Source organism: Poecilia latipinna, unplaced genomic scaffold, assembly GCF_001443285.1.
Source record: "Poecilia latipinna isolate Pla-1442-1.1 unplaced genomic scaffold, P_latipinna-1.0 Scaffold898, whole genome shotgun sequence".
Classification (NCBI taxonomy): domain Eukaryota; kingdom Metazoa; phylum Chordata; class Actinopteri; order Cyprinodontiformes; family Poeciliidae; genus Poecilia; species Poecilia latipinna.
This window is the reverse complement of record NW_015113514.1, coordinates 19,079-33,740: the sequence shown is the minus strand read 5'-3', so window position 1 is coordinate 33,740 and position 14,662 is coordinate 19,079. Positions and strand designations below refer to the sequence as shown.

The following is a 14,662-nucleotide window of genomic DNA, read 5'->3' as shown; positions in this document are numbered from 1 at the left end:
TATTAGCTGCTAAAGTTTCTTCACACAACCTCACTCCTTCATAATCACGAAGTATTATTTCAAGTGGTCATATTATCGTAGGCCATGTAGTGTTGAGGAAACATGGTGTGTTGTTTTAAAGCTCTTATGCGTTTGCTGAGTTTTCAGGCGTGTGCACATTTTCTGTGTGAGTGTCTCTCCCCCTCCTCCTCTTCCTCCTCCTCGCCCCATGTCTCACCTTGATGTCACTTTCCTTCCCCTGTCTCCCCCCCGTTTTTCTCTGGGAAAGCGGAGCCGTCGGGACACGCCGAGCAAAATCTAATCGTCAGTCAGTGCTGTGTGAAGGTGGGGCTCCTCTTGGGTGTGTGTGCTTTCCATTATCTATGACTCTGGTCGGCACATTCCTATGCTATGCATCATCTGTTCCTTCATTGGAGTGGTGACAACCCCAAGCAGAATAATAAAACACAGAGCAGGAACCTGATCTGTATTTAAGAGTTCTGACAAATTTCGTACCAACTCTCCTTTTCAATATTAGTTTCTATTTTGTACTAACTCTCCCTTTCATTCCTTATGTGACGTTTTCCACCCCAGACCAGCTTTATTACGTCCTCTAATGAAATAAAATGCGGTCGTAGAAGCAGTCAAAACATATTTGTCTCGCATTTTAAAACAACACAGTCAGTTTAAGGTAAATAAAGAGGAAAAAAAAGTACTTAACTTCTTCTACATAAAAACTCTTTATTGCTGAAAAATACACAACTTACCAAAAATACCTCAGAGTACAGAAAGAAAAATATTAGATTTCTTTTTAATACAGTAAAGCACTGATGACTTACAGTGAAAAACCCACACTGAACACAAACACTTATGCCCATTAATGGTTAAAACTTCTACCAAAATAATAAAATACATGAAGCTAAGCAGCTCCAGGCTGGAGAGACAAAGCATCAGTTGAAGTACCGACTCACCCAACGGCAGAGTTCGTCAGAAATTCAGGATATAAATCTAACAAAGAGGCCTGATCATGTCTGAGCAGATTGGTGCTGGCACGAAGCAGACAGCGTGAGTAAAAACCAGCTCTGCCACTAGAATGAAACGCTCAAGGATTAACCACAGAGAAAACACAAAGGCACAGTTTCTTTTCACACAGTGAGTCATAGTGTTGGAAACTTTGGTCAGTGTTTTATCACCAAACCAGCAACGCCTCTATGGCATTCTTAAAATTCAGGGGAAAAAAAAACAAAAAAACATAAAGATCATATGTAACTGACATGAATATAACATTAAAAACAAAATAATCTAAATGCATATTGTTCCCTTTTAACCAGTACTAACATCCTTATTGAACAATGGCAGTGTGGATCTTGTAATATGTTTCAGGGTGTTAAGATGTTTTTTTTTTTTTTTAATTTTGGTTTTGTTTCTTGTAGTCCTTAAATATAATTAATTGATGTAATAACAAAAAACAATGAGGGATCTGGAGTATTTCTGTGACAGTTTAACTAAAACATGTGCACCAATGTGAATTCAGAACATCTCTAATTCTACTACAGCATCAAGACAAGTCAATTGCATTCAAACGCAGCACAGCATTTCTTGCCTTTACCACATAAACGCAGCAAAACAAAGAGACAGACTGTAGGTTTATTTAAAAAAAACTTTTTAACCAACATGTACGTTTCTGATGGTACAGATTACATTCAGCCTCTTCAGGCCTTCCTATCCTTTGTCTGCCAGGCTAAACTTGCAGAGTTAATGACACTATGGAGACCCAATATTTGTCAAATTACACGGTACAATGTAGGGTGATAAACATTCATTTATCCTGTGCAAAAAAAATAATTCTGGATTGCTTGTGGTTTATACAAAACTAACTCTTTTAAAGATAAATGCACTTGGGTGTTATTGCTTTGAGAATTGCCGTGTGCGAAATTCTGAGGAAAAAATATGGAAAGTGTCTAGCTTTGTTAAAAAAAAAAAAAAAAAAAAAAAAAAAAAAAAAAGGGGGGGGGAGGGGGTTGAGATGCTGAAAAAAAATCTAAAATCAGGATCTGTGTGCATTAAAGTTAGGGTGGTCCCCAGTTACAGTCCACTTTGTTCAGGGATGGTAGGGGAGGAATGCTTCCAGTGTCGAACAAAATTTTAGTTTTCAGTGACAGAGAGAAGTGGGGGTGGGGGGAACTACTGTGACTGGGGGGGGGGTCGGGAGATTCTGTCGCTACTAACGAGTGATACAGTAATCGATCTTCTCATCTCCGTTTATCTTTGGTATGCAAGAAGAAATGCAGCAGAAGATGAAACTGCAGCCCAAGCAGATGATGGTGGCGCCCCACCCGAACCCGTAGGCCCAAGTGTATTCGTATTCGCCCTCGAAGATCCTGTCGTTGAAATTGACGGGGTAGATGATCAGACCGATGAACTGGAGGAGCGCTGAAGGAACAGGCGAACATGTTTGATCAGTGTTAAAGACCAAGAAGCAACTTAATAACCCTCATCAAAACAGTAATTAAAAACAGTAATTAAATACTGTGAAAGTTTGGCTAACTTCCATAGCTTTCTGTGAAAGTTAGCTAAACTTTCACAGGAAGTGAAACTTTCACAGTATTTACTTTTACTTACAGTATTTAACTAATTAACTAAAGTTAGCCAACTGTAATTAGCTAACTAACTTTCTAGCTAACTTTCACAGTTATCTAGCTAACTTTCACAGTGGCTGGGTTTCTGTGAAAGTTAGTTTAGCTACTGTCTCGGATGAAAAAGGCAGTTTTCCTCCTAACAGAGGAATTAGCAAACACCTGGTGAAACTGCTAGTCTACATGTGAACTGTTTCTCAGTTCAGTTTCATCGTTGTGATGAAGTGCTGAGTGTTGGAATTTATCGAGGTTCTTAAAGAGACAGAGACCCAATTTTAGGGGATCAGTTATGATGCAAAGTTATTTTTGAAAATATAGAAGGTTTTGATAGTCATTATGCTATCAAATGACGCTATGTGTCTGGATAGCACTTAATGCACCCCGTAACATTTTATTATTCATTTCAAATTATTCATACACGTTGAAAAACATTGACTTCATTCTTAGTCACACAGCCATCTGGGCAGGCAGACATCACTGCTGCTGACTTCAGCAGCGGAGTGTGGAAAATACCTTCACGTGACTGTGTGAGAGCCACTTAAACAAATCAAAATGTGGAGTTTGTTGATAGTCCTTGGCTGAATGGCCATCAATCCATACAATCTTTCTTTAGTTAGCAGTTTGGCTGTTTCTCAATAAAATCTGACAGACATTTTCTTAACCGGTAAGTTAAGTTTAGGTTAATCAGAAACACCAACTTTATTGTACTTCCGAGTTTAAGCCGAAACTCTGCCTCTGACAAAACAAAGTGGCAGACTTTTAAACACTTTCCATGTCCTGCTAGTTTGGCCCTGTGACGCATGTTGAGAATCGCATTTCTGTTTTACTTTTTGTTCCCATGCTCTACCTGGGATCACTCATGTCAAAGAAAACAGATTAAGCCAGTTGTTGCTATGAGAGCATCACACCAAACTGGATGTTGTGTTTAACCCTCTCATTGTCTCTGCTGCTCCCTAATCATCATCATATCCCACTTAATTAGACAGAAGTTATCCTTATTTCTAATTCTAGCATTCAGTTGCAGTCATTCCTCCTAACCTCCTTCTTTTACATTCATAATATTTCACCCGCTGTGGTCAGTTCACTGTTTATAGTTGAGCAAATTCCCAGAACAATGCTCACGTTTGACCTTTCTCCTGACAAACATCCTTGTATTCAATCAGCAACAGTCTCACAAGTCAGAATAAAACTCTGTCAAGTTCTTCCGCCCCAAAAGACAAACCGGTTCCTGGCAAATGTAACTGATTCGGATTTAAGTTTAGATAGAAAATAGAAGAAAAAGTTAACAAAAGTTTCAAAAACTAGTTGAACATGGGAGCGGATCAACAAATACCATTAAAATATATCTATTTTCATTAGTGAACATGAAAGACTTCAGGATGTGCAACAGGGTGTCTTTTGGCAGACCATTCAGTACATATTTATGTCTAAATGTTTGATACGCAGCAGTCTCTTTCACTCCAGTATATTCAGCTTTCATGTGCTACAAAGCAGGGATTGTTTTTCCAGTTTTTGATAACAAGGATGTTCTTTTCTTATATATGAAGGATTGTGGAAAGTTTGGGGACGGTTCAGCTGACTGAGTGGGAAACCACGCAATACAGCGCGGTTGGAGTCTAGGCAAGTTTGTAACATTGGTGTACGTAAGGTCTGCAGACTGAAAGCTCACACTACCACAAGGTAGGACGGATTAATTAGTAGCACAGATAGAACACCGGCTGTAATGCCTTTAACAAAGTGCATCAACCAAATCACGTTAGTTGATGCACTGTGTTACTGTGCAAAGTGATTGCTGCAGTCTTTATTCTACTTTACTTGAGTAGATGGGATTCTATGTCGATGTCAGTGGGTGGATATCTTTATGTTGGAGAGATTGTGTGAGATACTCTCTCTCACAATCTGTCCTTATTATTTAGGAGTAAACTAGACTCAGAACAAAACCCAAACGAACAGAAGAACCACGTAGAGTAAACAATAAAAGACCCCCGCTGATCTCTAAACCAGAATCTTCCTGTTTGTAAACAGCTGAGTACCAAAATTTTGTTACTTAATGATCATGCAAATATGTTTCTGTGCATGTGTGAGTAAAGCTTACCAACAATAAAAAGCAGAACTCCACTGGCAATGAGAGGGCCCGAAGAAGGTTCAGTACACATGCTAACGGCGCAGATGATGAAAGCAAGGACAAGGATGATGAGGCCAACAATCATCAGAGCTGCCACGGCACGAGCCCAACCTGTAGTCCACAGGAAACAAACAAACAAACAAAAAATTATTAACTTTCCCAAGAAGACAGAATTTCAGCTAGATTCATCACATAAAAGTCAGCAGCTTTAACTCTCAGAGTTCAGGAAGAAAATATTAGCAATAAAACACCTCCAGTTTTATCCCCAACTACAGTAAAATATGTAATAAATATCCCCTAAACATAGTAAAGAAATATCCCACAGCAAGCGTCTTGTGAAACAGTTTCGTAAATAAATTTTTTTAATAAATGAATCTGTGTGTGGAACGCATGTCAGACAGTTTGTTCCTTTGTCATTGCTGCGACACGTTCTCATGCAAAACTGCATGAACTCATTGAGGCTGATGGAGAAGGCTTGTGTGCTTTCAACACGCAGACGCCACACCCGCCTATTTTGCTGATGTCTACTTGAAATTGCACCTCCCTCTGTGTGTTTGGGAACGGGACGAACAGTTTGAAATCCAACCAAATAGCCGTAAAAACTCGGGCTGCTGATAAATGCGCAGATTTATGACTCATACGTTTTTCCCCAAACAGATGTTGCCTGCAGAAGGAGTAAAAGGATAGGATCCATTAATGATAGAGCTGAGTTTAACGTTGAGCTTTAAAAAAAATAACGTAAAAGTAGGGCCCAATCCAAAAATCTACTGCTAATAATCGAGTTGTTCTGTATTTTTAACAAAGCTGTTTTCCTGTTACCGGATCAACCCACACCCTTAAATTATTCACAGCTACGTTGCTCACTCTGTGTTCAGGTAATGTCTGACTTGCTGCAGCCACAGGCATTTCTTCCTCATACATGAACACGCCCAGCTAGTTCTACTAGTTTAGTCCTCCCGCGCCCTGCGGGATGTGGTTAAATTGCATGCAAGCTCATCAACGACACTGTTCAAAACTGTCAAGTTAGACGCATCGTCTTTACTTTCTTCCCGTTTGTGCATTTCGGCAAAAGCCTAGGAGGAAAAACTTCAAACAATGGCGACGCAAATGTAAACTTTCTGCCTGGTAGATAGTGATTGCAATTTTAGCAGTTTTCTAATTTTCAAAAAAAAAAAAAAAAACAGCTAGGAGAAGCAAAAAACACGTCTTTTTCCTATAACCCAAAAGCTTAGTTTATGGATAGATTGCACATCTCTAGTTTAAAACTACCTTTCACATTCTTCATTGCAATACTAGTGTGTTAGATGCAATATTTGATAGGATATTACATTTCAAGCAGGTGTTCACACTCTGCACCTAGTAGGCCGACTATCTCCTCATCTCCTGTATTGGATGTAAATCTGTAGTAGCCAAAGCATTGGAGCTTACAGAGGAAGCAACAGTAAAGGAAAAATTATCCAGAAAATGTGGGTTAATTGAATTATTATTTCAATTCTCTGTAATAGTATAGCAGTTAAATGTTTTCCTGACATTATGCAACCCTATTTTAAACTAACATTGAGTAAAAACTGGAGACCCGGTGTGACGGTTGGTTTGAGAAAAAGACTAGAAGGAGCATCATCATCCTCTACTGGCAGCCATTTTGAAATGTGCAACAATCCGATAGGACGTCACTAAATCTAAAATAGTAAAATAAAGCTGCAACTGTTTTCTTTTGTAGTTGTGCTTAGGTAATGCTGTGTTTTTGAATGTGTTGCGTTTTTCAATTTGTAGTTGCGTTTAGTGATTTGTTGATGGTTTTCTGCCCTTCAGGGCCACCATACATTTCCCCTCCAAAATTAGCTATTCTATTTGTTAATACAGGTCGGACATTGTAGAAAGCGAACAAAGACTCATTTTAATGGTGAAAATATTTGATTCTGCAGTCACGAATGTGAACAATAAACAGACAAATGAACAATTACTCTTTGTTTTACAATCAATATTTTAGCCACTAGAAAAGAAAAGCTCTAAAGACAGATGTGATTTCTTTAGCAGACATTTTCTATTAAAGAATTAGTACAAATTTAGCCAAATAAGATTCAAAATTATCGTCTGGCACAAAAACACTATCATTTTATCATAATATCACAATATTTGTAATTCTTTATAAAATTTTAGATTCAAATCTGTGACATCGCAGTATTAATAATAATAATTAAATCAGCAATGTAAAAACATAACTATAAAATATTAAAATAAAATGAGTTGTGAAATTTTCTGGGTGAAGTCTGTTCCCGTTTTCATTTCTAACTTTATGTCATTCAGCTGTTTACCGTACGTTTTCTCCTTCCAATAAAAGAGTAAGACTTATGTTGCCCTTACGCACCTTTACACAACAGATGCCACTATTTACACACCAATAAAGCTGCAGCTTTGCAAAGACGTGTTTGTTCATGAACATTCACACGGGATTATTTCTTTTTTTTCCTTTTGAGCAAACAAAATTACGCATTTTCAAAACTTTCGGACATGTTTAGTCCAGTTTACAGACAATTGCTTAAGTATATCAAAAATCTAATCTGCCAGCACAGCACAGGCGGTTCTAAGTTTAAATCTTTCCGAAATGGAAAACGTTCGGTACAACTCACAGTACCCGTCTTTTATCAATCCAGTTTTTTTTTTTCATTTGAATTTCATAGTGAAGAGGACCACAAACGTCTGGCAACTTCCAGGGAACTAATGAACAGTACCCGGCAGCCATGAGTCATAATGAAGATGTGTTTACATAATTTGTTTTCTTTTTCCAAACACGCCCTCTTATTAAAAGCATGAAAACATGTTGGTTCATGTTGTTCTCATGCCACATTATCTGGACGAGCAGCTTCTCCTCCTATTCAGCGCTTTGACACTGAGGGTCTTTGAAAACATTCTTATTCACACACTTCAGCTGGGCTCGTTTCCTCGGCCTGTCGGGTCGACCCTACAAGTATTTCAACCATTAAGACCTCCAAGGAAAAAAAACAACTCTCTCTTATCCAGCAAGTTTCTTTTTTTCTTCTTCTTCTGGCAGATGTTCTTATCTTTCGCTTTACTGACTCAGGCAACAGAGGGGATCGTCCCAAAACAGCAGCAGAGGGCAGTTCAAACTAAACACAAGTTCATGAAATGTGGTAAAAATCAAATACCGAGGCTGGAGCGGCTGATGTTGGTTCTGTGAAACTGGCTTACAGACAGAAATGGTATGAGAAACCAATTAAAAACTTCTTGTTTTATTCCAATGTTTAGTGTAAACTGATAAAGATGACAGGCCTCTCAGATGTTCCTGCCACAACTAATGAATGTTGTCATTATGTCCTGTGTTTATTTCTCAGAGAGATAATTGGGTTGTCGATCATAAAAAAAAAAAAAGTCAGGGGGAAAAAAAAGCACAAAGTTATCAAAGCCTAAAATATAAAATTCAACATATCACAATGACTTAAGAAAGTATTGATATCCCCAAAACAGTTTTTGCAACACACAGTTGTGCATAATTATGAGAGGAAGTTTCTGCAAGGAAAAAATCTTAAAAGTGTGGCGTGCGTAGTCCATACTTTTGCTCCGGTTAACAGCTAACAACATGTTAACATGGAAAACTTCACTAAACTGAGGTTTTGTTTTTTCTTATTAACTGGACAACCAGTTCTGTAAGACTTGCATGATATTAGCATGATCCCTGATTGCACAAAATTTTTCTTACTTAATAGTGTTTTAAAGTTCAATGTGATTTAAAATTTTAGGAATACCGATTGTTCGAACAGAACCGCACTAATTAATAATCATGCTGTTGCTATGCGTATCTGTATTCATGAACAACCGAATGTTAAATTGTGAGTGTGGACTCTTTGTGATATATGATTAAATGAATATGCGTGGATGTTCTCAGCAGATCCCGACGTGTTGCAGCTTGCCGTTTTCAAAAGTGAGTGACATGTATCGAGTCGTGATGGAGGAGCAACATCGCTGCGTTTGATGGTAAGAAAAGGGTTCGGAAAACTCAAACACGAACCTGCGCAGCAGACAGACGTCTGTTCTGTTCACAGCCACTGTCCTGAGTGTGTGACACTGAGGCATGTGTATCTGACTGGCCCTCTCCACTGAAGGAGAAACTATAAATATGATCATATCTGATTTTAGCAAGTCAGCCTCTTTGAAATCTGCTTCTCATCTGCATGTTGAGCAGGCTGGTACAAACCTGTCTTCCTGCTTTCTTGGCTTGGAACCAATTCCAGGCCGAGAATTGGTTAACGGAAAAATTAGTCTGCAGATGACGATATTGAAACAGAAGCACTGAATTGTTTTTTCTGTTTGCGTGTGTGTTTCTTTGGAGAGGTAAAAGTTTTTCTTGTCAGCCTGGCCTCTTTCATTGAGGTAGGGAAACACAAGCTTCACAGCAAATGTCTAAAAAGCTAATGACTTGCCATGTTGTTTTCACTCCTCACAGAATCACTGTATTTTAACTCAAGAATAACTACCATAGACATGAACTGGTTCATAAGTCAGAGTAGACATGCTGCGGGAAGCTTGCTGTAAGAAGCATGGCTGGTGCCGCGACTGTAATTTCAAAAACCACAACCGTCCAAGTTTGAGAAAGTGGAAATATTTTTCAAACACGAGTACATCTTTTTTTTTTTTTTTTTGACATGGAAAATGGGTGTTAAAGGATTTGAAGTAGATTCTTCTTTCGGCCAGTTGACGAGCATTGCGCAGCAACAGGTAGGAGAGGGGGACTACTGTGTTACTGTGAGCTCCAGACAACCAGAGAAAGTTCTGGTGACTCCATCAATTTCTATGACATCTCATTAAAAAGCTAATTAATAAGATTTAAGGAACATTTTAAAGGTTTTGAACTGTAAAGATCTTAAAAACTTGATATACCTTCATGATGATAGCATCTGGTTTGGATTGGTAGCATATTTTGGAGTTGACGTGTTTTCACATTAAAACCCTTTTGGAAGAAATGTATTTATTTATTTTTGACATTTTGATCAAAATGTTTTATGTTATTCTTTCTAACATACTCATTTGAACACAGCCCCTTTTGAATGTTTTTAGTTGTTTTATGACAACCCCTTCTCACTCTAAATTCATAAAATATAAACATATTCTCCCTGGAATACTATTTATTTCCCAAAAATGCAGTCACACCAATCTTTTGATCCACGATTGATAAGTCAATTCCCATCTTTTGACAGATCCTTAAACAAAAGCAAAAGCCTGAGATGCACCAAGAATCAACCAGTTCCCCATGACTGGCTCTGTTGAGCTATAAGGATCCAAAACTGAAACATCAGCAGAAAGTTTCTCTGCTCATTAAATCCATCAAAAACAATAAACTTACATCAGTGTTTGGCCTGTAAAAGCATCAACAAATAGCAGGTTCAATGTTTTTTGTTTAGCAAGAATCAGTTAAAGTGTATTATAAGCCTGGCGGGCCACCAGGTTTTTCTTGTGCCCCCACCAGGCTAAGCATTGCTTTTTTATTTTCTTTTAAGTCTTTTTAAAATGTTTGCATTTTTTAAGACTTTATAGTTGATGTTCAGGTATTAATATTTCAATCTCAATAATCATCAAGTCATATTTTAAAATTGCCTGTCAACTTTAAACATTTTTTAACTCAAAAACACAACGGGCCACTGGTTGACTGACTGACACATTAAAAAGGAGGATTTTTGTTTGTTTTCATGTTTAATTTGTCTCTGTGTCGTAGGAATCAACCCCCAAAAAGTGTGATCAGTGCACTTCCAGCATTTTATTCTACAAGTAAAGTATTTTGCAAAAATGGAAAACTTCAAGTAAAGTAATAACTTTAGAATAATACAATAAATCTTAACTAGTCTCTTTGTGAAACCCCCCTTTCTTTGCTATAAATCTCTGAGTGAAGAATGAGGGGAGTAAAAATAAAAAAAAGTTAATTACAGAGGGGAGACCAAAGTTCACTTTGGCTGACTGCCTGCCTGCAGGACCTTCCCAGCCTGAGGTTTTTGGTTATCTCAGGCTTTCTCAGGTTACAGTTTAACGCAGCTCAAACAGCAGTTTGTGTGCGTCCCTAAAAACAAGACTTACTCTGGTCCATGAGGCTCGAGCAGTCCGACTCTTCACCCAGCCATCGGCAGTCTTTCCACATGCTGGAGTAGTGAGTATTCTCCCGGTCCTCGATCCACCCGGACTGGGCCGCGATGGCAATAATGTCAAAAATTATGGCGAAAAGCAGCAGCAGGGGCATGACCCACCTGCACCGTGGGTAGGCGAGCCCACAGCGGAACATTTTTGATCAAAAGGTGTACGAAGAAGGACGGGGAAAAGAAATTAAATGAAATAAACCGGGAGTCCGTTCGAGCTGCGTCTGCTGGTGTCCTGTGAGTCTTTTCACACCGCGAAGAATCAGACGGTAAATAAGAAAACCTGCCCCACCCGAATGAGAAATGTAGTCGACAGCCAGGACAACCCTTTGGAGAAGGGTTGGGCTGCAGAAAGGTAGTCCTGCCCCCAGTGTCAGGTTACACACGGCGACTGAACCCTTTTAAAATCTGAACGGATGAAAAGTAAAGCTGAACTCCGTCCAACACGCGGCAGGTATTTTAAAGGCGCAAGTTGGTGAGTTATGAGGGACAACAGAGAGACGAAAAAACATCAAACAGACGGACGCTGCGGCGCAAGGAGCTGCCACAAGATGGCGGACTAGCTCCACAATAAACTCAGTTCCTTTGACATCAATAATGCACATTCTAACACACAAAAGTTGGGATAAAAAGAAAAAGCTACCTAACTTTTAGAGACACCTTACATATAACTAAAGTGTCCCTGGAAGTTTAATGAAAAGAGCGACAGGTGACAGTTGAAGGTGTCAGGACTGAGTCAAATGGGAGTCTCCCAAGGGTGTGACATTTTTTGCAAGAGAAAGGGGAGTGGTGTCACGTGGTGGTGTATACCAGGGAATCGTCAATCAGTTGCAAAAGCAACAAGAAATTTGGTGTTTCGAAATATACACAGCAAGATGTTATGAGAAGATATGCTCCAGATAAATATCTCAGACATGACACAAAAGACATATGTGGGTTCATACCAGATGGTTGTTTTATATTTTGGATATTTATGCTTAATTATTGCTGCCCGTAAAAATACCCCCGCACAATTTGAATTTAATGGAAATGCTGTCACCCAGGCATCTAATTCAACATTTTGCTCCTCTTGTGAAACTTGCTCAAATCTTGATTCTTCCACATGTTTTTCTGCTCAAGAAGAAAAGTACACTTGCTGACTGATGTATCCCATCCCTAACAAGTGTGATGACAAAGAGATAATTAGTTTTATTCACCCCACCTGTCACTGGTTATAATAACATGCCAGATCATTACACCCAGAGCCCTATTGTAAGCACAGCTTTTTAATTGCTGAGTCCTCATTGTGTCAGCTTTGTCTGAGTCTGATGGTAATAAAACGTGGACTGCTCCCTACTGGTCACGGGTGTGTCTCTCACAACTCCTCTGCTTGAGGAATTGTAGCTTCTAATTCATGAGAAATTGTAAAACGAAGTGGAAGGTAGAAAGGTGAGTCACAGTGCAACTGCGTTTTTGTTTTACTGGTCCATTTACTGTCTAATCCTCACCAGTGGTCATGTGATAGGGATTACAACCACAAGTGAAGGAAATCCAGGTTTTGTCTCAAAGTGGTTAGGCTCACATTTACAGCAATTTCTCTCTCCAGACACACACACACAGAGAGAGCGAGAGAGATCTATCTATCTATCTATCTATCTATCTATCTATCTATCTATCTATCTATCTATCTATCTATCTATCTATCTATCTATCTATCTATCTATCTAGAATAAACTGAATACTATGGATAGAGGAAGGATAATGCAACAAGAAAATCATTTGAAAATCTACTGGGAAAATCTGGGGCACAAGGTCTACATACAGATAAAACTAGTCTCAGCTTCTTCCTATAAAACCAGAAATACCTTTAAGAAGCCAGTTTTATAGGCTTCTTCACTTTTAAAGCTCGTCTTAAAACCCATCTATTTTACTTGGCTTTCAACTCTAGCGGGATCTAGTTTTAAATTGTATGTTTTTGTTATTAAACTGTAAGTTTTTATTTTATGTTTTTTTTTATTATGTTGTGTTTTGATGTACAGCACTTTGTATCAGCTGTGGTTGTTTTAAAGTGCTTTATAAATAAAGTTGGTATGGTAGGATTAGGACATTATGCGTAATTTCACAGGAGAAAAACCTGCACACATTGATCACGCTGATGACTTTCACCAGGTGGTCCTTGGTATTTGATAGAAAAGCTATGTTGGTTTGCATAGCTACAAAACCACAGACACACTAAAAGCTTGTATGTTTTTTTCCTTAATTTGCTGGAGATTTAAATTGGAGCGGTGAACAAGGATTTGCCTCTCTAAGATTTCTTACAAGTTGCACTGACGCTGCTCTGACTGTTTGCAACTATTCAAAAAGAGGAGCTAACCTGTAGCCTTATTGCACATTGTGAGGGAAATAACTTAATGTCTATCGATGTTAAAGTGAGGTAAATTAAGCAGCACGATTGCTCGACCAGTAAGCAGCTTGGTAAAGGAAATACTTGTAAATACTTTCTTCTAATGTGGAAATTCTTATGGCCGTTTCTTTGTCTGTTTCATGAAACAATCAGCCATTATGGGTTACATTCAAGACTAAAGAGTTGATGAATTGACCTAATACATTCCTAACAAACAGCATGTAGATGTTATGCTTCTTTTATACTTCCTTCCCAGTTGCATATTTATTTAGATCCGAGTATAAAAAAAATCAAAATAAAAACTGTGCAGTGTTTCTATCTTATGTTATAAATTTGCCCTTACTGTGCGCTCTTATTTATTATTTTACCTTCGTGTGAATCGTCTTGCCTTCGTACGTCTGTCACTTCTCTGCTGGTAAATTTGAATTTCTCCTTTGAGGGACAATGTAGGATATTTTTATTTATCGTCGTTTTATTTTTTTTATTATTATTTATTCTATTTTCTTTTTTGACTGCACACTTTGCCTCTATGTTTTCCTAACCATTCAAACAATCCAGAATTGCCTGTAAGCGTCTCTGTGTTTTGTATCTATGATAACAAAACAACTGTTTTTAGACTTGAAGGAGAATGTGCATGTGGAAACAAGAACTACTGTTTTTTTATTAGCTGCTTACCTGCAATAAGACTCAGCAGAATAAGGGTACAGTTTTTGCTTCACTGTTGTTTTAGTAATTAAATCAGTGCAATAACAGAAAAATGCGAGCTCAAATTATCTCATATTTATTTAGAAGCAAGATATTTATTTAAGTGTGCATGGTCAGATTAATAGATATATGACCAGAACAGACGACTAAATATAAAGCAGAGAGATAAGCAACATAGTGTAGTAAACACAGAAGAAAACCCAGGAAGCTACAAAAAATTAAACGCCCAACAAACAAAACTTTGATAAAGAGAGAAAATCTGACTGGCCTAACATAAAACAAAGCAACAACAACAAAAAAAAGTAAAATACAGAGCAAGGTCAGGCAAGCGAAAAGAGGGTAACAATAAAGAACTGATAAGAAACAAAGCAAGATATGGCAGAGTAACAGTACAAGTAGCGCTAGAATGAAAAAGGAAGTGCTAACATGAAGATCATAAAACCAGATAAAGGCAACCGAGGACATCTAGTGACAATCAAAGGAAGTACGATTTACACAGTTCGTTAAACCAAGGACAAGAAGCAAGATCACTTGACAAAAAAAAACTTTAAATGTGCAGAATAATAACAAATCTCATCGCAGAGTTTCAGCAGAATGGGTTTTATTAGGAGCTCAAGACCGTGTGGAGCACGGCCTAAAACAGAAACCGTAAGACAAGTCCACTACTGATATACAGATTAAAAGAACGCATCAT

The 14,662-nt window shown here is 38.2% G+C and overlaps 1 protein-coding gene across 1 annotated transcript; it reads right to left on the bottom strand.

The window, feature by feature from the left end:
* Window positions 1-700: 700 nt before the first annotated feature.
* Window positions 701-11,505, bottom strand: perp (p53 apoptosis effector related to pmp22). The gene is made up of 3 exons (XM_015048701.1): window positions 10,825-11,505; window positions 4,711-4,851; window positions 701-2,412 (listed from the first exon to the last, which is right to left on the bottom strand). The coding sequence occupies exons 1-3, from the start codon at window positions 11,024-11,026 to the stop codon at window positions 2,204-2,206; spliced, it is 552 nt and encodes a 183-aa protein (XP_014904187.1). The 5' UTR covers window positions 11,027-11,505; the 3' UTR covers window positions 701-2,203.
* Window positions 11,506-14,662: the final 3,157 nt, after the last annotated feature.